Source organism: Terrapene carolina, unplaced genomic scaffold (genome assembly GCF_002925995.2).
Source record: "Terrapene carolina triunguis isolate 2854851 unplaced genomic scaffold, T_m_triunguis-2.0 Scaffold113, whole genome shotgun sequence".
NCBI lineage: Eukaryota > Metazoa > Chordata > Testudines > Emydidae > Terrapene > Terrapene triunguis.
Genome location: NW_020664464.1, coordinates 10,223,472 through 10,246,344, shown reverse-complemented (window position 1 = coordinate 10,246,344; position 22,873 = coordinate 10,223,472). Strand labels below are relative to the sequence as shown.

Genomic DNA, 22,873 nt, shown 5'->3' with positions numbered 1-22,873 from the left:
TTAATCTAGTGTTTAAGATTATAAAGGATATAAGAAGAACTGATCCATCCCTCCTTGTTTCCTTGTCTCATAATTAAGGTTAAGATTTTGTCATAGTTACTTTTAGTAAAACTCAGACAGGTCATGGGCAATAAAAAAAAAAAAAATCACAGGAGCCCGTGACCTGTCTCTGACTTTATTAAAAACAACCAGGGTGGGTAGGGCTGGGGGGATGAGGAACAACAGCTGAAGTCCCAGGAGGGGGACTGACTGGCCAAGCCACCCACAGCCCCAGCTCCAGTGAGCTCAGTCACAGGGAGGGCGTACAGCACCGGCTCCGGAGCAGGCTGCAGCCGCGGGGCAGGGGTGTGCAGCGAAGGCTGCAGCCGTGGGGTAGGGGTGCACAGTCCCAGCTCCACCTGCTGACAGCTGAAGTCAAAGATGTCACAGAGGTCTGGTAAATATATGTCGGAGGCCTTGGGATCAATCACCCTCTCTGCTTGATTTAGAGACGGGAATTGCACTTGGATCTCCTCCATTGCAAAAAGGTGCCCTAGTCACTCAGCTATAGGATACTCTGGGATAGGATTCAGAGTAGCAGCCGTGTTAGTCTGTATCCGCAAAAAGAACAGGAGTACTTGTGGCACCTTAGAGACTAACATTTATTAGAGCATAAGCTTTCGTGGGCTACAACCCACTTCTTCGGATAGGACTTTCTCAATCTCTCCTGTTGAAAGTGTTCCACTGTGCCTAAATAATGAATTAGTCATTGGTAGAGGGAATTGAACTTGGGGGCACTTATAGTAGTTAGAAGCTCTCTAACCCCTGTGCTACATGAGAGCCTGGTGTAAAGGGTTCTCATTCTCTCCTGTTGAAGCTGTTCCACTTTGTGTAAACTACTTGACTAGTCATTGAGGCTGTGAGCGTGACTGACTCTATAGCCTTCTGGTTACAGTACTCCACGAGGCAGTGTGAGAGCCAAGGTTGAGCCCTTGCGCCAATGACTACATCATTATTTATACCCAATGGAACCATTTCAACAGGAGAGAGCCAGACTGCCCCAGGGGCTAAGGTGCTCTTCTGCACTGTAGGTAACCCAAGTTCAAATCCCTATATTACATCCAGTAGAGGGGAGAATTAAACCCAGGTCTCCTATGTTCCAGCTGATTGCTCTCACCACCACCATAGCAGTTATTGGAAGGCACCACCTCCTTCAGCCATTTTGTGAACAGCACCTAAGTCCCCCAGAAAATTGTTTTGGCCAAAACTGACAAATTTGTATCAAATTCATGAATAGTTTTGGGTCAATTGAAACCTCATTTCTCTGTGAATAAACTATTGGTCTGAAAAGCTTCACCCAGAACTAGTCATGGATTACAGAGAGTAGAATGGATTAAAGAGAGTGATACCTATCTATGGTAAAATGCTGCTGGGATGTATGTTAATAACTGGTCAATATATCCAACACGGAAGGGAGTACTATGTTCATCCACAAAGGTCAAATGCATATTGATCCAAAACAGGGATAGCCAAAGTACAGGTTGGTCAAACACAGCAGTGTCCACCCTCATCTTTAATAAGGAAGACTAGCCTGAAGGGGTTCCAGAATCCAATGCTACATCTTCATTTGAGCAGCTTTTTGCCTGGATCAAAATGAAGAATTGCATGCTGGGACCTATGGCATTCACAGGCTACCCCTATGCACATTATGTATGTACCTCAGGCTCCTGGAAATTTGGACATCAGCTGAGCAAAGTCTATGCAAACATTACCCCAAATTTCCCACTGAGAGTGTGAAGTGTAAATTTGCAGATAAAAAGATTCCATAAGAGGAACATGAAGGATTCTTCCTGATGGGGAGAACTGGGAGATTATTGATACATGGTGAATACATCTCTTTCCAGGCACTCCCTTCTTCCCCTTCATATTCTTAATTCACTTCCAAGGAACTCCTAAAATGTGTTAGGGAAATAATGTAACCAACTAGCATGAAAGCATAGTACAAATTCTTCATTCAGCAGCAGTCCCCTAACCATATATTCCTCCCCTCCGCCCTCTCCCCCAGATAAAATGTGTCTGCGTTTACCTATTTGTGGTGTAAATTCTATGACCATCCATACCACCAACCTGAAATTACCAATAATAAGCTAAAATAGCCTCTGCACTTGCAATAAACACTCTAGAACAATGCCAAACTGGATTTGAGGGTGCCCTTTGTGTTTTATTTTTCTACACTAATCCTTTACTGATCAGCCAAGAATATGTGATTGAATTAAACTGTCAATTGTCTAATTTCAAGGAATATAATGAGACTTTTATGGCTGTAAATAGTTAGGTTTTTTTAAATAGCTCTGAGTGAATCTATGTAGAAAAAGCAAATAGGAAAGTTCCCAGACTGAATGAAGGTGCCCTGCCTACTTGTCCTCCTAAAAGTGCCATTGGTGATCCAGTCCCTACTAAGACTAAACAGGGTAAACAGCAGTATTTTTCCCTCTTCCTTCCCAGACTCAAAAAAGCAGTTCCAACGATGTGATATTTCATGTTGGACCTGTGATAGAGCTGCCGAGGTGTGCACTTCATGTCCAGAAGGTAAGTGACATTCAGCTTCTTTGGGAAGAGTTTGTAGTTGGCTAGATGCTTCGGTACATTATATATTCCCAGGGAATATCTTGGTTAATGGATAGTAGAGGGTTGTTTAATCTAGCAGATAAAGGCATAGCAAGATCCAATGACTGGAGGCTGAAACTTGATATGTTCAGACTAGGAATAAACCATTTATTTTTAGCAGCAAAGGTAATTAGCCATTGGACAAACTTATCAAGGGATCTGATTCCCCACCCACTCAACCAGAAGTTATGGGCTTAATCCAGGAATTATTGGGTAAAATGTTATTCAAGATGTTAGCCTGGATGATCATCATGCTCCCTTCTGGCCTTAAAATCTCTGAGTGAGTTGGCCATAAGACTGGCCTTTTTGGAAAATGGCTTAAAAGAACGTTGCAGTTTTTAAAAAGATGGGAAAAAACCCTAAATTTTGGATTTGCAGGAAATGCAAAGTTAAGGTTCCATTTTTAAAAGAAGAAACCCACCAATACGCTACTGCAGGTTTGGCCACCACAAACAAGATCCCAGAGTTATTTTGTTAAGCCTTCTCAACTGTGCCATTTCATTGGGGTGGGTGTATTGCTAGGGAGATTTCTTCTTGCTGAGAGCTGTGTACGTACATGCCCTCGAGGGACTTTTGGCGACCTGAAAAGTGGGAAGTGTGAGAATTGCACAGATGACTGTGAAAACTGCTCTGGCCCCAGGCACTGCCTGAAGTGCCAGTCTCAGCCACAGCGGCCGCTCTACCTACATGAAGGCAGATGCTTTCAGGAGTGCCCCACGTAAGTTATTGTGTATTTTTTCCCTTGTTTTGTTGATTTACACCAACTTTCAAGTTTGCTCACTAATTTTTAACTGTGCCACTTGTCTCCATAATTTAGGTCCTTCTAGATAGGACATCATAAACTCCTGTTATGGAAATGTTAATGTACCATTTTGGCCATCAGAAATTATGATGTGCTGAAACAATGTATATGTATACAGTTGGATGAAGTAATTTACTTTACTCTTGTTAGCAGAGGCTACATGTGAATGTAAGTAAGTAAAGTTAAGCACGAGGCATGAAATCCTGAAGTCAATGGCAAAACTCCCATTGATTTCAATGGGGCCAGGATTTCACACTCAGTGTAGATCTCCACATTGACTGAAAGTAACCCTCAACAACCTTCTCTACCCTCTCCCTTACCTCCAAGAATACAGGCTAAAAAAGAGGCAGGGTATGGGCACAGAATGGGGGTGTCTGAGGAGTTATGGACTGAAGCACAATCCTGAACATGCAAATAGGGAGCTTAATCATATACTTTCTTCTTTGGTTTTTCTCCTACTATGCATCAGTAACCTGGCAGTCATGCAGCACCAAAGGTTCCCATTGACTCCAATGAGCATTGATCAGACCCTAAAGCAGATCAGGTTCCACTGCACTCTATATCCTGCTTATCACTAGTTACCAAGTGCATGTATACATAATGCTCTATGCTGTGTACGATCCAGTTCTTAGTGGCCACCACTTAGTTTCTTTCTTTTGGGAAAACACGTCCAACCCTCTTCCTCTGTGATTTACACTAATTTATTGGCTGTATTTTCCTACCACCATTTGCACATCTGCTAACTGTATTAAGTAAATCAGAGCATCAAAGGGACAGATTCTGATCTCATATACACCAAAGTGAATCTGGAATAACTACATGAAAGATATAACTGAGATCAGAATCTAGGCCAGTGTGGGTTCTTTCAGCCTACCCATCCAAAAAATGAACTATAACCCACTGATTGCAAAATAATGCTGTAGCGTTATTACACTAACTTGTGTGTGTTTCCGGAACCCATTTCCCACATTTTTTGCATGGAATCATGCAATTTAATTCACCTTGTTCATCTATACCTGCTGCATCCCTCCCACTTTTTGCTGCCTTCCAGAGTATCTTGCCAGACCCATTCATAACAGGGTTTCAGATACTGGCCTTCCTACAACAAAGTCAGCCCGAGTTAAGTTTCAAGTTTCAGCCCCTAGGATATTTTACATTACATTTATCACCTACCCCCATTTGCAAGGTATCACAGAGAAACACTGGTGCTCTCATGCAGTTCTAAATGTCTTCTTTTAGAAGCAAAGAAAGTACTGTAGTGTGCGGGGAAGGTGTTCTAGATATCTTACTGATCCACTGCTCTCTTGTGACAGAGGCATTTAGAAAGAGTGAATCAGCAAAGCAAGGTGAGCTGTTGTGCTTGAGAGGATAAGCTCCCACGACAGAAGAAGAGGGAGGAAGAAGGGATTGGAAGGATATTGAGAAATGATAAGAGAAAAGAAAGGAAGATAGAAACAGGAAAGATGGAGGTGGACTCTCTTCTCTTCTGTTTCCTTTTTTCCAGCTTTCCTCTTAATTGACCTCCTTGGCTTTCTTTGGAAAGTACTGCCCCTTGCTCTTTTAAAGCATTCCCTGAAATGCCAGTAAAGCACTGGAAAGCACCCCTCTTTGTGAAGGCTGCCTGGGTGTATGTGTTAGTGCAAAGTAGATATTCTGCTGGCACTGCTTTCTATGCTTGTTCCTTCCTCAGTTTTAGAAGATGACTGCATAGTTTTGAATTAGTAATTATCTCAAACAGGTTATTGGCCTCACTCCATATATTTCTTTTCAAGATCTTACGCAGAATGAAATGTGCCTCCAGCCTGCCCTTCCATCTCCTTTCGTCTATGAGATACACGCCAAGCCTAGCGAATATTTTATTATGATTAATCCTTCCAAACCTAGAATGACTCTGGTTGCCCACAGCTGCTCTATGTCAGTCTGCTTAAAGTTGCTCTGCTTTCATAGTCCAGGGCACATTCTTTGTAGGATCAGATTATGTCAAAGTTCAGCCACAAATTGTATCACACAGATCCATGCTGGAATCACCATATTAGACGTGCTGTCATCTGGTTATTAGAGGAGAGTTAGAGCTGCTTCTCAGAAAGGCTCCTCACCACTTACCCACAGGCTGTATAACACAGGTATCAGTGTGACACACTCCTGACAGCAGAATACACTCGCCAAAATTTTTATAGCTTCTTGAGTGACACTTCTTTTGGATGTGATCATGTTTTTCTAGCTCCTTCCTAAAAAAAATAAAATAATGGAGATATCCTATCTCCTAGAACGGACCTTGAAAGGTCATGGAGTCCAGCCCCCTGCCTTCACTAGCAGGACCAAGTACTGATTTTGTCGTAGGTCCCTCAGTGGCCCCCCCCAAGGATTGAACTCACAACCCTGGGTTTAGCAAACCACTGAGCTATCCCTTCCCCCTTGCACCTCTACAGAGTTGTTGACCTTCCACTGTAGTGCCTTCTACTAGTGCAGGAACAGCTCGTCCCTCCTGGTGCTGGGGGTGAGATCTCTCTCTTCCCTGATCCCCATCCCTCCCACTACTCAGGGGTGTATCTTCTTTCTCCTTGTCCTACCACCATTGGAATGATATCTCTCTTCCTTCTCCTGAACCACTGATATCACTGCTGCAGGCCAGGGCCGCCCAGAGTGGGGGGGCAAGTGGGGCAATTTGCCCCAGGCCCCGGGCCCCGTAGGGACCCCCACGAGAATATAGTATTCTATAGTATTGCAACTTTTTTTTATGGAAGGGGCCCCCAAAATTGCTTTGCCCCAGGCCCCCTGAATCCTCTGGGCAGCCCTGCTGCAGGCAGTGGCTTCTTCCTTCCATATTCTGTGCTTCTCCAGCCTGGAAAGCAGAAGGAGGACACGAAGAGTGGGTATCACAGTGACACCCTGGTAGGCAGAAGGAAAGAATTCATGGGAAACTTTGCTAATACCATGGAGCCTTCTGGATGCTGGTGATTTTGGTGCTGCTAAGGGATGATGTGGTGCAGTGAGCAAAATATCTTGTATGAGATGTATGGCACATAGCAGCTCTTTGTGAAATCTGTCCATTATGAAGCTCCTGATTCACCCAATACATTTTTATTCCTCTATATTTGCAATAAACTGTGCCATCAAACTGTGCCAGAAATGTGCTCTGTCCTACCATTTGTTCTGTTTGTCCTGACTCTCTAGGGGGTATTTTGCTGAAACTGGTACGTGCATCAAGTGTAGTGGATCCTGCAAGACGTGTGAAGGAAATGCCACAAAATGTCAGTCCTGTGAAAGTCCTTTGCTTCTGGAGCAATGGGAATGTAAAAGCTCCTGTTCTGAGAAGCACTTTGCCACCAATGGAATCTGTAAACACTGCCCTGAGATGTGTCAGGAATGCATTCATGAAAGTGCATGCAAAGGTACTGCAGGGAATCAGCATGGCATGTATCCACTTGGCTAAGATAAGACCTCGCTGGAAATATATTGGCTGGCAAACATTTGTTGAAAGAGCTAGTTCTTCTGTAGTTAACAAAAATGAGAAAAGTAACTTTAATTTAATTGTTAAGCTACTCAGGATGGTGCTAATGAGCACTGGATCACGTGATAGGATTTTTAACCAGATAGAGCTAGGAATGACACATGTTCAGTATTCCTTTTTCTGCTCTTTTTTGTGTTTCAAGATATTCCTCCTGGCTTAACTTCATCCCTGATTTAGCATGTAATAGACTTCAGGTCCTGGCTTTCCACTGCCTGGCAACTCAGGTAGTCATTTACATTTGTACAAGGTGGATGCAAAATGCTACCATTCTAAACTAGTAGCATTTTACACTGACATTACACAGGTGGAAATGGCTACACAAGATACAGAGCAGTGGAGAATCAAGCCCACTGAGTGTTCATGCAATTAATGATGAGTGAACCACAAAAGTTTTGGGGATTCTGTTTAGTTAGGCTGCTCACCCCAAAGTTTGAATGGTTGTGTGAATTTCAAGGGCAGGTAAAACTGAGCAACTATCTGTCAACCTGAAAGTGTAAAAGTGGGTGACAGTGAAAGGTAATGAAAAAAAGGTTAAACTACAAGGTTAAAATAAACCCAAAGGTAGAGATCAGATCAGCCCATAACCCCATATCCTAACACATCCAGCCTCTGGGGAAATTCAGATCTGGATGCAAATATTCCAGACAGACCCTATTTCAGCAATGAGCTGAACAAAAGTTCAGATCCAAATATCCCTGAACTTTTGAGAAGTTTGGAATTAAATTCAGAGGTAACTTTGCATCATAGGCCCATCTCCATGCAGAGGCTCAATCTAGGTATAACCTGAATTTTAGTAAAGGCTCTAGGACAATTTTTGTTTTTTATTATTTTTCTGAACTAGTTTGTCCATCCCTAGATGTAATGCAGCAGGTGCTATATTCAGTTTTTGTTGGTTTTATCAGTAAAAGAAAATAAGCTGTTCTTTTGCTTAGCCAGCTGCTTTTCTTTTTCCTTAGTATGCATGGACCAGTTTTTCTTGCACAATGGGAAGTGTCTGCCGGATTGCCCTTCTGGCTTTTATGCTGACTCCAGGAGTTGCTCTCCTTGCCATGAGGACTGCAAAGAATGTGATGGGCCTGACTCGGATGACTGCAATGAGTGTGCCAGCAGGTCCTTTGTTTTGCACAATGGCGAGTGCTTTGGAGAATGCCCAGAAGGGACTTACTATGAAACAGAGACTGAAGATTGTCAAGGTATTATTTTTTCCCCAAAAATATGAAAACAGTCTTAAGTAGAACCAGTTGAATAGTATTAAAAGTGATTTGGGGGGGGGGGTGTTTAATATATTTACCATTGATCCTGAAAAAGAGGAGAGCAGCAAGGCGGCAAAATGTGCCAATGCCACAACATTACTTAGTCTAGTCAAACAAGAGAAGACTGTGAGAAAGCCCAGAAGGACCCAACAAAGTTAGGTGAATGGGCAACATGGTTGGAAATGAAATTTATTGACAAGTGCAAGGAAATGCACATGGGAAGTAATAATTAGAACTACTCATACACATTACTGGTTTCTAAATTATATGTCACCATCCAGGAAAAAGACCAAGCATCGCTGGAGCTGGTTCAGGGAAAACCACTGCTCAGTATGCAGTGGCAGTCAATAAAGAACGCAAACTGTTAGGCTATAGAAAGAATGGGATAGGAAATAATATTTAAACAAACACACAAACCTTTCTCCAGTTCCCCAAATGAAAATATGCCCCTGGGTGTATGTTCGCTACTTGACAAATTAAAACTACTTAAAAAGAATCTGAAATTAAAAAAAAAAGTAGTGAAATACTTGCTGTTTGTACATTTCAGAGTGTGACAGGACATGTCAGATTTGCTCCTCTTCCACTGCCTGCCTTACCTGTAAAGAGGGCATGGTGATGAACAGCCAGGGTCACTGTGTGACATCCAAGTATTGTTCTCTCACTGAGTACCACGATGAGCAAACTCAGACCTGTAAGCCTTGTCACAAGAGGTGCTCTCGCTGTACAGGGTCTGCTGAACATCAGTGTCTTAGCTGTCCAAAAAATCTGCATCTTCTCAGTAAGTATCATGCTCCTGCAGCCAGGTTTTATTTTGTCTTCTCCTTTGAAGATGTGTGACATATGCAGATCCCCATTAATCATGGTGCTTCAAGCTGCACTTCCATTGCTCCTTTTCATGAAATGTCAAGATGGTTGGTCATGGGATCCATATTTCAACAGGCTGAAGCCAATCTGATCATTGCAAGTCCGGTATGACAGATAGCTTTCAGGTGTTTGTGCCACAATGCAAACATGCCAGTTGATTCTTTGGAGCTAGTCAAGAAAATCTCTTGGCCATATGAGACCAGCCCTGGAGTTTGGGCAGATATTTAGGTTTGGGCCTGACAAACTTTGAGGCCCAAAGTAGAACTTCTAACCATCATGACACTTTACGGTAACAAAGAACTAAAACTTTTCTGTTACCTACTCTCTGCTTGCTTTCAACTGTCGGTTCCTACAGCTTTGATTACAAGTTGGTGACTTGAAAATCACATTAAGAACCATCTGGGTTCTTTTAGCCCTGCTTGCATATTTTGCAAATTCATCTATTTTGCGCACATAAAACTCATGTATAGATGCAAATGTGGATTTGTTCAAAGGCCTTGGCAGGTTCTGAGTGTGAAATATAGATATACTCACAAATATACAGATATCGTTAAGGAGACTTGCTGAAAAATTGTCCCCAGATCAATTCTCTGTTTGACTGCATTTCAAGCAAACTAATGGTTGAAGTAAAGAACAGAAGACTGGTTTGCCTGAGTAAGGACTGGGTGAATATTGAAAGTCCATCAGGATTTAGTATTTAGTGAATAGGTGCACATAAAAAACAAACAAAAATGAACATTTACAAAGTTCATTAAAGGCCAAATTTCCTCCAGAGAAGCGAGCTTCTGTATCAAAACTAGAGAAACGTTATTGTAAGATCAAATCCTGATATTTATTTATTTATTTAGTGAATTTGTCTTAAGACAAAAATAAATAATTTTGCAGAGAAATACCATTTTAATCACACATTTCTTCTTGCTTGTAGTCATCATAGTGTGAGAATATGATAGAGATGTAATAGATGTGGGCATTAGCTAAAGCCTGTGATCCCAATCCTAGATCCAGGCTTGAATCAGAGTTCCCAGCTCTGGTCCAATTTTGAACACTGAATCACAATTCTTTAAGCTTTGGAAAGTTCAGATGTTGATCCAGATTTTGAACCCGCAAGTTTGTGAGGGTACAGATTTGAGGGTTTGGTTCAGGCCCCTTTCCACTACTAATGAACAATATCATTTTGCTCATTACTGTTTCTCCCTTAGATTGAGATAGCTAGACAGGCAACCTGTAGTCCAGAAAGTGGCAAACAAAATATCAAAGAAATAATATTAGTAAGGAAAAAAATCTTCTCTTGCCTATCTGTAACCTGAGTATTGAAACACACAAGAAAGATTATTTCACTTTGTTAGTAGTCATTGTTCTCCTTCACCCTAATTAACATTGAGTAGGTTGAAGCCCATATGGTTAACTGTCTCAGTGCTAGCATTACATTGCAGAATTAGGTTCTGCTGATTTCCCTCTGAAATCTCAATGAAACATTGTGATATTCATGATACGTTTGGCAGGACTGTAAGTGTGTTCTCCCATCACACAAAGCAGCAGCCAAGCTGCTCAATTATTCACTGGGATTAAAGCCTTTGAGCTATAAAGGCTCAAAATTCTCATAAATCCTATAGATGTGACCAAATATGCTTCAAAACTGTGAGCTAGGTATTTAGAATCAAAAGCAGGAAAACCAAGAGATAAATGGCGCTGCAGATGGAGGGATAAAATTTCCTGAAGATTATTGTTTCTTTGTATATTCTGATATAAATAGCAGATGCTGATGGTTATTAATTATTATTATATATGATAATCTCTTGATATCTTTCAGGAATTAAAAAAAGATGCAGTCCTTGCCCTGAAGAGTTTACAGTCTATATTAGGCAGAGAAAATGGAGACAGACAAATGAAGGGATAAGAGTTAAAAGACATAAAAATAATTAGTACAGCAGGGCACTCCCTTTCTGGCTTTGCTATAGAATCTGAGATGGGATATGTCATCTAGCCTCAATGGGGAGAAGAGAATATTGTATGTGATCCTTGGTTCTGCATTATTCCCTCTGCAGATACAACCTGTGTAGAAGTGTGTCCTGATGGATATTATGTTGACAGTGATGAGGGACGATGTTTCACATGCCACAGCACCTGTGAGACTTGTTATGGAAAACACAACACGCAGTGCCATACCTGCAGATCGGGCTGGTACAAACAAGGAAAGGGATGCGTACAAGTCTGCACAGTTGGGTAAGGCTCCAGGATGGATAACTAAAACCTACATTGGACAGAGCTTTGCTAAACATGTAGCCTTCAATTCTGCTTTTTTTTCAATGAAAGTTTCTCATGTTATTTCTCTACACTAAGGTTGCTCTCTAGGGACAATTTAGGATTTCCCCAGCAAGGAAATATGCTGGAGCGAGATCTCCTGAGTCCTAGTCCACAGGCGCATCTGCTTACTTCATGACTGAATTTGCCCCACTGTTTTAGAAAGTGCTGCTCTTTTGCTAAACTCAGAGGCCAAATGGCACACATGCATTAAAGGGAACACCCTACATCCATTAAGACTGCAGTTTTGCAAGGAAAAGAGTAATCAAGAATGAAATCTTTGCAATAGCTGAAAGGAATGGATCTTTTCTGACCATGTAAACATTTTCATACCTCCACCTCTTCTAAAACTTCTTTCAGATATTATGCAAACAATTCCATCGGATTGTGCGAGAGATGCCACAAGAGCTGTAAAGAGTGTTTGGGACCTCAGCCCACAGACTGTCTGTCCTGTGATACATATTTCTTCCTGCTTCACTCCAAGAATGAATGTCTCCCCTCTTGCCCTGAATATTATTATGAGGATCATGATACAAACACCTGTGAAAGATGCCACCCTACTTGCAGCTCCTGTGAAGGTAAGATCCTACATTATGTGCTTCTCTGCCACAAGAGCTTTAAAACATGATCTACATCTTCTCTCTCCAACTCTCTCTGCTCAAGCTTTTTGGTAACACTGTGCAGTAGGTAACTTACATGTTATGCAAACATGTTCATTTATGTATCAGAGGGGTAGCCGTGTTAGTCTGAATCTGTAAAAAGCAACAGAGGGTCCTGTGGCACCTTTAAGACTAACAGAAGTATTGGGAGCATAAGCTTTCGTGGGTAAGAACCTCACTTCTTCATATGCAAGTAATGGAAATCTCCAGAGGCAGGTATAGATCAGTGTGGAGATAACGAGGTTAGTTCAATCAGGGAGGGTGAGGTGCTCTGCTAGCAGTAGAGGTGTGAACACCAAGGGAGGAGAAACTGCTTCTGTAGTTGGATAGCCATTCACAGTCTTTGTTTAATCCTGATCTGATGGTGTCAAATTTGCAAATGAACTGGAGCTCAGCAGTTTCTCTTTGGAGTCTGGTCCTGAAGTTTTTTTGCTGTAAGATGGCTACCTTGACATCTGCTATTGTGTGGCCAGGGAGGTTAAAGTGTTCTCCTACAGGTTTTTGTATATTGCCATTCCTGATATCTGACTTGTGTCCATTTATCCTCTTGCGTAGTGACTGTCCAGTTTGGCCAATGTACATAGCAGAGGGGCATTGCTGGCACATGATGGCATATATAACATTGGTGGACGTGCAGGTGAATGAGCCGGTGATGTTGTAGCTGATCTGGTTAGGTCCTGTGATAGTGCTGCTGGTGAACAACCAGTAGGAGAACACTTTAACCTCCCCTGCCTCTGGAGATTTCCATTACTTGCATCTGAAGAAGTGAGGTTCTTACCCACGAAAGCTTATGCTCCCAATACTTCTGTTAGTCTTAAAGGTGCCACAGGACCCTATGTTCATTTATGAGAGTTGAACAGTTTTCTAATGATTCTGTACTTGCTTCGCCAAAGTATCACTAGACAGATTTTAGAAGTCTGTTGGCTACTAATAATTGTGCTGTAGAACAAGCTCATTGCTGGACTCAGCACTTATTCCACTGTAGTCCCATTTAAATCAATGGGGCTACTCACAAAATGAGATACTACTCAAGCTCAGTAAGGGGATAAGAAGCTAAGGGGCTAAATTCTGATTCCCTTATTCACGTTGAGTACTGCCTTACTTTGTGACTAGTGACAGTCCCATTGAATGCACTACTCTGTGTGTGTCAGGGTTTCAGACTCTGGTTCCAAGTTCTCAGAGATGAATGATTCTCAAAGGAAGGGGCAGAAAATCGACAGCTAATGAAATAAATCAAACTAAAAGCACAGACTTTAGGGTTCAAGGGTAGTAGGATAAAATGTGTTTTGAAATACAGTCAAATATTTTTTGAAGTTCACCTTGAGGCACCATCCATTTTGTACTAATACCATTCTAATCCAACCTGGTGCTTATTTTTTTTTTTTTTTAAATTAGCTTGTATCCAATTTTGAACTGGGCAGTGTTATTCTCCTTGGACTTAGATGGTTTCCTTGTTTCTCTGAATGGCATCAAATGATAGCTACCAGGTGCTATTCTGTAGCTCAGAATGTACTATATGCATTGAAGAATGCAGATGGTTAATTGCAACATAATAATATTTGAAAGCAACCCCTGGAATGAAACGTCCCCTTTGATATCTATTAAAATATAGTTGTACAGTCAAATTATTGCAATCAACAGCAATATTTTTGGCTTGGATTTGGAATCAGAAATATTGTTATAATTTACAATCTGCCTCCTACACATGATTTTGTATTTGTTTTGCCATTAATACTACTGGGCACATTTTCCACCATAGTTACAAAACTGGAGCGATTGAATATGAACGAGCCCACTGGTTAATAATCCTCCTCCTAAACAAAAAGTGTATAGCCTGTAACTGTTGTCACATTGCGGTGCTGCCCCAGCAGCACTGGGGAGGAACTATGGTTGGAGAATCATGGTTCTTCTCCTGCTCCCCACTTGCTACAGAGGGGAAATAATTTATTCCAGCCTGGAAAACTGTGAAGTTCTGTTGATTGGCACTTTGAGGGGGAAGAGCCATGGCTCTATCCAGGTCCCTCCCTACTTTCCCCTCCATTTCCACACTTACTGAGACGGAGCAACAGCACAGCCCCTTTCTGGCACATGGAACCCAGTGCTGTGATCTGGATAACCTTAATCCAGCAGCACCGGGAGAGGGGGCTGTATGGCCATGTTAGGCCAAGTGACAATCTAGCCCTTACTAGTTGAGACAATGCTACTAATTTCACTCCTTTATCCACTTCTTCCATTTCTATTTTCTTCTTTTCTCACACAGCCATGGACATGGGGGTAAGGGGGATGGTTTGAAGTCTGATTGGACAGCCCCATTTTCACGTTAATCATGTCAAACCATCCACTTCAATACGCCACACAAGATGTGCATGTAACATTTGTATTTGCCTATGAGACTGTTTGTGTAATAAACCAAGCCACAGTGTTCTGTTAGTGCTTGTCTAAGGAAGCAAAACATTATAACATCCAGCAAATCATCTGAATCACTCATAGGAAAATGGCTCACGCTCTTTTTGCCATATCCGGTAATGTTTATTTGTAGTGTTGTTACAGCCGTGTCAGTCCCAGGATATTAGAGAGACAAGGTGGGTGAGGTAATATCTTTTACTGGACCAACTTCTGTTGGTGAAAGAGACAAGCTTTCGAGTTACACAGAGCTCTTCTTTAATAAAACATAGACCTTCACACACACACCACTTGTCTCTCTCAGTAATCTTTTAGCATTTAATGAACTTAAAAATATATATTGAAAATATTTTTGAGCACCCAAAATTCTAATAGCACAAGGTTTTTTTTCTTAATTTATGGCTCAGGCACTTTTCAAATAGACTTCTTAATGCTAGGCATGTTCAGTACTGATACTCGATGACAACAAATGCCCTGTGTCATTGGTGGGAGCAGTTTAGCATAGTTTCCAAAGGAAGATGATAACTTTTCATATTCCAATATTAAACTGTTGCTTTATTTTCCTTTAAAGGGAAGGGAGCTCTCAGCTGTACGTCCTGTGTGTGGAGTTACCATCTAGCAGGTGGAATCTGCTACTCTGAATGTTTTGCTGGAGAATACAAAGTCCCAGAGGTACTATCTATACACAAGCATCTTCTCTAGGAAATATTTACATAATAATGGACTTGAAAACCAAAGGAGAAAAGCAGAGCAAACAGTGTTTGATCTTGCAGAATTCAAAAGTTATTTTTATTCCCCTCTTGGTGGAGAAGACATGACTCCAAATGCTTCTCTGAAATGAATGGAATTCCATCCTTGTAAAACAGGATTAAGTCAGACTACAATCAGGGCCTGAGTATGTGCAAAACAGAGGGTTATCAAATGAGAGATGACCTCTATAATGGGGGATAGTTGAGATGTGTGGGAATGGGTGCTAGGCATTAGAACAGGCATTTCCTTACCTCACTTCCAAAGGATTCCAGAGGTGATGGATTTAATTCACATTTTCTTTTTTGTTTTATCTTTTCCAAGTTGTTCTACCCACCTCAATTATCCTAGCAGTATTACTGAGCAGTTTCCTTCAAGGCTGTGTCATTATTATTAATAATAATTATTAATTATTTGTATTGTGGTAGAGCCTATGAGCCCCATAGACCCAGGTCCCATTGTGCTAGGCACTGTACAAATACAGAACAAAGACATGGTTCCTGCCCCATGAAACTTACATTCTAAGTAAGTTTCAGAGCTAGGCTGTGACTGAGAGTCTGATCTGTGTGTAACTGAGTGCCTCTGATGAGGTGCTGGCTAATGCCTTCAGGTGCCAAGGGCATTCAGCACTTCACAGGATCTGTCCCCCATGAGCCAGCAGATGGTAAGGAAGAGGGATAAGAGGGAAAATACTCATTTTCTCCAGTCATTGTAACACCAGCCATAGGGACCCAGCTCCGAATCATTTGCCATGTCAATGAAATGAGCTAGGCCATGTGGTTATTTGCTGATTGTCACATTTAAAATAACTATTAAGGGAATTGAGCTGCATTAGGCTTCAAGAATGGAGGCTTACATTTTAAAAATACTCCAGAGTTTTATATTACTGTGGGGCCTCGTTTTCAGTGTCGTTTTTATTACTGCTGATGACAGAAGAAATTACAGAGATGTGTGCAGCTCACCAAGAAACTATATGGAAGCCACTAGTGGCTTCCATGTGTTACAGCTCCTGCTCTGCGTCAATTCACAGAAGATATGAGTTGTTACAGCTCCCAATTACAGTGCCTTGGCTCTTTAGCTTACGATGTAGTAGCTCATGCTTTTAGTTCTGGAGGTGCCCCATTCATTCCTTGGTGTATCAGCCAAGATGGTGGCCATCACCTAAACCAGAGGTGGGCAAACTAAGGCCCGGGGTCCGCATCCAATCCTTCAGACATTTTAATCTGGCCCTCGAGCTCCCGCCACAGAGCAGGGTCTGGCGCTTGCCCCACTCCGGCACTCCAGTTGGGGAGCGGGGTCAGGGACGTGCCCCGCTCCTTGCATACCGTGGCTCCGCGCAGCTCCCAGAAGCAGTGGCACGACACCCCTCTGGCTCCTACATGTAGGGGCAGCCAAGGGGTTTGGCACGCTGCCTCTGCTCCAAGTGCCACCCCTACAGCACCCATTGGCTGGGAACCACAGCCAATGGGATCTGCAGGCGTGGCGTCTGTGGACAGGGCAGCGTGCAGAGCTGCCTGGCTGCACCTCAGTGTAGGAGCCAGAGGGGGGACATGCCGCTGCTTCTGGGAGCTGCTTGAGGTAAGCACCGCCTGGAGCCTGCACCCCTGATCCTCTCCCACACCTCAACACCCTGCCCCAGCCCATATCCCCCTCCTGCCCTCCAAACCCCTTGATCCCAGCCCGGAGCACCCTCATCCCCAGCCCCACCCCAGAGCCCTCACCCCTCCCAGGCACACCCCAAACACCTGCCCCATCCTGGAGCCCCCTCCCGCACACTGAACTCCTCATTTCTGGACCCACCACAGAGCCCTCACCCCCTCCTGCACCCCAAGCCCCAATTTTGTGAGCATTCATGGCCCACCCTACAATTTCCATACCCAGATGTGGCCCTCGGGCCAAAAAGTTTGCCCACCCCGACCTAAACACCATGACTAAATCCTGGTCCCAACTAATTTTGCCATTTATGTCCACGGGACCAGAATCTGTCCCCTCAGATTACAACAGCATAGAATTGCCAGCTCCGTGCTGAAATAGAAAAGGAAAGCAAATGTGGTTTGATTGTGTTCTGTATCCCCAGAGAGACCAATCAGAATGTGAAAAATGCCATGATACCTGCGTAGAGTGTAAAGGGCCTGGACCCCTCAACTGCACTGTGTGTCCAGCTAAAATGAAACTCTACCTAGACGAGGGCCGTTGTGTGCAGTGCTGTGATGGCTCTAATCTCACAGAAACCCAGGAGTGCTGCGACTGCAGTGAAATACAAGGTAGGACTGAGATGAAGAGAAATGTTGATATTTAATGACCTTATGGTCTGTTGGGTGTTTGTTTGGTTTCTTAAACTGATTTTCTTCTGAGTTGCAGAATTATCATTGCAGGACTTTGCTGCATACAAATGCATTTCTAATACACCATTGCCAGAGTATCTAGATTCTCTCACTCACTGCTGCTATTTTAAAGGGTCAGATCCCAGCAGACAGCTTCCAAGTCTTCTCAGAGTGTTTCATGATCTGGTTGAATGGGAAATGCTTGTGTAACTAGGTGGCAAATTGAGGAATGCATTTTAAATTCAAGTCAAACTCACCCCGGGTGTAACTCCATTGTAGCTACTCAAAGCAGCTACAATGCTTTACCCCAGAGGTAAATTCAGTCCAACACATTTAAATTGTTAGTGGGTTTAAATGTGCTATTAGACAGAATACATAAACTTTCACCTAAAACGAAGTCCCCACTTTAACTATGTCATGTTATTCACATTTTTTTGGTTACCTTTAACTTGCAGATGAGTGTGTATTACAGACCATTCTGAACCTACCAACTCAAAGCAAAGGGAAAACTGCTTTGTTTGTTGCTACCTCCATTTTGCTGATCCTCTGCATTGGAGCCATTGTATTCATCTGGAGAAGATCACGAGCCAAAGCCCAGACAGTAAACAAAGGTGGGTACCAGAAGCTGACAGATCATTCAAAACCCTTCCCTTCTTACAAGAGCAACCACCATGACAGCACCAGCTATCAAGATGATCAAGTGATTGAGTATAAAGACTGGGATAAAGATGACGAAGAAGATGATGATGATGATATTGTATATATGAGCCAGGATGGCACAGTCTATCGTAAATTTAAATATGGACTTCTGGAGGATGAGGAGGAAGATGAACTGGAATATGATGATGAAAGTTATGCATTTAGATAATTTTTTATTAATTTGTGTATTTTTCCTCTTTACTGCCTTTCTCATTACATTAAATCAATTTAGTTAGGTTATAGGGGATATAAAATATTTTTTTCTCTGCATGACTGGGTTCAAGCAGAAATTTATGTTTGTGGTAATTCTAAGAGAAAGGGATTTTAGCTATACATACTGTGAAAGCAGAGTTGTTTCTAAACTTTTGTTTCCAAAACATTTTATAAATCCTTGATGGGTCTTTCAAGAAGCAGTACTCAAGAAATGGGTTGGCTAAAAGATTCTTTTTCTGTATACTCATGTGTGGAAATAAAATATTTTCCAGTATGTATCTGTAAGTGCATAGGTATATAAAACACACACACGTATCCAACTAGCACTTGCCAATCCCTTTTAAAAATATACTGATATAAACAAGACAGGCATATGTATCTACATGATAGATGTCCCTGGGATAGGATGTCACTTAATTGTTTATTTCTGTGTGATTAAAGTTTGTACTGTAACTTATAATGTGATTTTGCATATTTTACTCTCTTTTCCTTTCATAGTATTATCCAAAGCACTGGTAAGCCCCAAAATCTGACACATTTCTATAACCTTTAAGTGCATTTCCTCAAAGATTTAATATCTCTGACATTCAGTTTTAGATAAAATTTGAGGTCACTCTGACCCTATTCCAAGTAGAATGTATTGCTGTAGCCATGGCTTGAATGAAAAAAAAAAAGAAAATATATCTGAAATATTTTATATGACTAACTCGTGTTTCATTTTTATCTTAGTGAGTATGCATTTTAAGCAATATTTCATTTTGTACAGACTTATTTGGACGTAGTACAAAGGAGTGCTTAGTCTATAAATATGTATGTGGAAAAATCTCGAGATTACAGAGAATTGTCACAGAACAGACATGAAACAAAAGATTTATTAATCCTACTTTTCATATCTATCACAAATGACTTTGGATGTTAAGATAATAGGAAAGGGAGTAATCAACACTGCACTGAAAAACGTAAAATGAAACAATGGAAGACAATGATTTTTTTTTATCATTATAGATTGTATAATTTATTGCATTATATGAGAAGATGCTAAACCTGGTTCCTTTGTTGTGAAAGAATAAACTGAATCTTTGTACAAAAGCATGCCAAGAAGGTTGTTATTCACTAGTAATATGGTCTTTTGGCTAAAACTGTGGACTAGGCCTTAGGAGACCTGCGTTCAATGCTGCACTCTGCTACAAAGTTCCTATGTGACTGTGGGTAAATCACTTACTTTCTCAGTCTCAGCTCCCCAGCTGTAAATCAGAGCTAATAATATTTCTGTATCGCGTGGGATTGTTAATTCATTAATGTTTGTGAGGAACTCGGATACTATGGTAAGGGATGCTATATAAAAACCTAGATAATGCATTTAATAGTCCTTGTCTCCTTACAATACACAATTGGTGTATACACTTAGAGTATTTTTGGTTAACACTGATAGGAGAGCTTTAGAAATACTTGTGATGACCTGAAGGAAGCTGACTTTCAGTATATTTCCAATATTCTTACTACTGTCATTTATTGGCTGGTTAAAGAAACGCCTCTATAAAGCCCATTTCGCTCCTTCAGGGTGCGCGCACGTATTTTAAATCTTCTCTGGGCCACTAGGTGTGTAGTCCCAATGGATTACAATTACCATGGATCTCCCCTACAGGAGGAATTTAGAGCCAAGTGAAATGTACCCACCTAACTCAGAATAGGGAACACCTGCCTTTCCCCTATTTATGCATGCTGATGCTATATAGACTCCATGTAAAATATGCTATGGAACACTTTACATAAGTACTATCACCTACAGGTTATGCCTAGCAAACAGAGTTAAAAGTTTGGTTTAGGTAGTATATTAAATTCTGGCTGAAGTTAGGATTGTCAAATCAACAGCCCATTCACTTTATTAAAGGGGAAAAAATCATTAATTCAGGTTTCTTTCCCACTTCCACCATTTCCCACCTCCACAAAACCCAATCCAATGCCCACTGAAGTCAACGGCAATCTTGGACTGGGTTCTAATTATTTAAATCCTCATTGTCAAAGTGGGGTGTTGGAGATGCACATGCTGATTAATTACACATCTGAATTTGTAATACAAAAAAGTGGGCTGTTGTCTATGTATCTATTGTCCCCTGCTTTGTACTGAAAAGGGCTGAAGGCCAAATTTTCAAACCCTTACTTGCAGACCAGGGGAAGGGTTAAAAACCCTTTAACATATTGCCCAACATAAATCAATGGCCTATAATTATAGGAAAAGATGTAACAATAAGGTACTTTGAAAATAAAGATTTGACAAATCACTTTAAGTAAAAGCTCATTCTTGGTAAAAGTTCTCAAAACAAAACAAAGGCTAGAATAAGCAAAACAGTGAAAACATATTTGAAAGGCCATACCGAGAAAAACTATTCAAACAGTTTCCTGTTCACACCTCTCATTTAACAATACCCTTATTTTAGTAGTGGTTTGTATAAATTGGCTGTAAGAATATACTTTAACCTGAAACTGCCCTTATCAAATTTCAAAGGCTTATTTTAAGCTGTTCCTAATATGCTTAAAATTGCTGTAAAAATATGTATGAACTGAGCAGCCTATGGGCTTTCAGTTTCAGCATGAAGAAAGGCTGGTGTGTCCAAAACTACCCACATGACAAACTAATGGAAATGTCTTGCACAATATTCCTTTTTGAACTCCTGTAACTTAAAAAGGGATTTGTTTTAAACTAAAAATGTGCAACTCACTATTCAAAAATGTGGTCCTACCTAATGGACCAGATATAAAAATCACAGTGGTTTTAGTACACCTCTGAGAGCCAGAAACCTTTGAGATCTACTCTCAGTTCTAGTTTGCACTGTTTCTGTGGCTTTGGGCAAGTCACTTATCCCCCAATCCTCAAAAGATATTTATTTAAGCACCTAACTCCAATGGGATATATTTAGGCACCTAATAAAAAGAGTCTGCACTGTAAGCACAATGTAGAGATTGAGGGTCAGATCCTCAAAGGTATTTAGGCACCTAACTCCCATTGGAGGTACAGATCTGCCTAATCTTTAGGTGCCTAAATATACCCCACTGGAATTAGGCACCTAAATACCTCTGAAAAAATCTAGGCCTTAACTTCTACATTGTGCTTAGGTTACAGACCTGCCTAGTGTTTGGCTTTTGCCCTTCTGCATCCAGCTTGACTTGCCACCTATGGCTCTTTGGCTACCAAAATTTTTAATCTGTATCTCTTGACTGCCATGGAGATCCATTCCTCCAGCTGCTGCAAGGCAGGAAAGAAGGCATAAAAAGAAGCATGAAGAGCTGCTTACCGATACTATGAGCCTGGAGCTGCAGAAGCAGAGCAGGCCAGGCCTGGCTAGCAGAGAAGCAGCAAGAAGCGCCTTCCCTGTTTCCACAAGAGCAGTGCTTTTGGATGAAAGAGGTGGGACAGGCTGCTGTGAGGAGAAGGCTGAGTTCTAAGAGCTCCTGGAAGAAGATATTAATTTTGTGTTGGGTGAGATGGAAGAAATTAATTATGTTTTACAAGGTGGGAGATAATTGATTTTGTGGAGGGGGACTGGTTTTGTTCAGGAGGGAATTGATTGTAAGGGGTGAATACTTAATAAATGGTATCAACAGGAACTTGAGGGGGAGGAAGTTTTGTAGTGGGGTGAGGGGGGTGTTTTGCAACAGGATGCTGATCACCACAGCCAGGTTTGTTTTATTAGTTCTAAATGATCAGATTAACTCCTTTGAACGTTATTTTAAAAAAAAATCAAAACTAGATGGTAAATGTGGCGGACACTAAAAAGCATCACTGAAAGCCAAGGATAGTCTCTGGTTTTAAAAGGGCTCTCTCTACATATCTATCTATCAATAGAACCTACAGTCCCTAGATGAGTGATCAGGGTACTATTGTAGTAGGCAATGATTTTAAAAAAATAATTATAATAAAGGACTAAGTCTGTTGATATTATCTAGCAATCTGGAGAAAAAATGTTGTAATTAAGTTTTCACTAGTGAAAGAGCCATAGTTGTCTTCCATTTAAAAAAGAAACAGGAAAAATCAATTTTGATTTACATCAATGTGAAAAAGAGTAAGATTTGACCAAGTGAATTTTTACTAGGTTTTCATTAAAAATCTACTCTTGTGGAAATACTACCCAGGAAGTAATAGTAGCTTCAGGTGAGTACAGTGTTAGTTACACAACATGGCAATAAATCCTAGACAGTAGAAATTCTGTGAATAAATAAAACCTAGTCCTAAGAATTTAGGATGATAGGGATGGGTAGAAGGTGAAGATATATAATTTGCCAAATAGTAGGAAGACTTGCTAATAAAAGGTGACTTCACATGTTGTTGTGGAGTCTGCAGGGACTCTTAGAAAACAGCATGGAATTTTAATAAACCTTTTGGTGCAAGATTCCAAAGCTCAGACACATGGTAGCTGTACCAATCTCCATATGTACAACCTCACTTTTAAGCA

At 41.3% G+C, this 22,873-nt stretch overlaps 1 protein-coding gene across 1 annotated transcript in view; it reads left to right on the top strand.

Moving 5' to 3' along the window:
- The window catches only part of PCSK5 (proprotein convertase subtilisin/kexin type 5), a 296,183-nt gene extending 276,925 nt beyond the window's left edge, over positions 1–19,258 (top strand). Inside the window, exons 28-37 of the mRNA XM_026652353.2 lie at positions 2,485–2,568; positions 3,169–3,364; positions 6,623–6,840; positions 7,916–8,152; positions 8,760–8,990; positions 11,122–11,299; positions 11,738–11,955; positions 15,011–15,111; positions 17,264–17,450; positions 17,966–19,258. Coding sequence (XP_026508138.1) covers positions 2,485–2,568; positions 3,169–3,364; positions 6,623–6,840; positions 7,916–8,152; positions 8,760–8,990; positions 11,122–11,299; positions 11,738–11,955; positions 15,011–15,111; positions 17,264–17,450; positions 17,966–18,378 — 2,063 coding nt within the window. The 3' untranslated portion in view covers positions 18,379–19,258. The remainder of the gene's footprint in view (positions 1–2,484; positions 2,569–3,168; positions 3,365–6,622; positions 6,841–7,915; positions 8,153–8,759; positions 8,991–11,121; positions 11,300–11,737; positions 11,956–15,010; positions 15,112–17,263; positions 17,451–17,965) is intronic.
- The last annotated feature ends 3,615 nt before the right edge of the window (positions 19,259–22,873 follow it).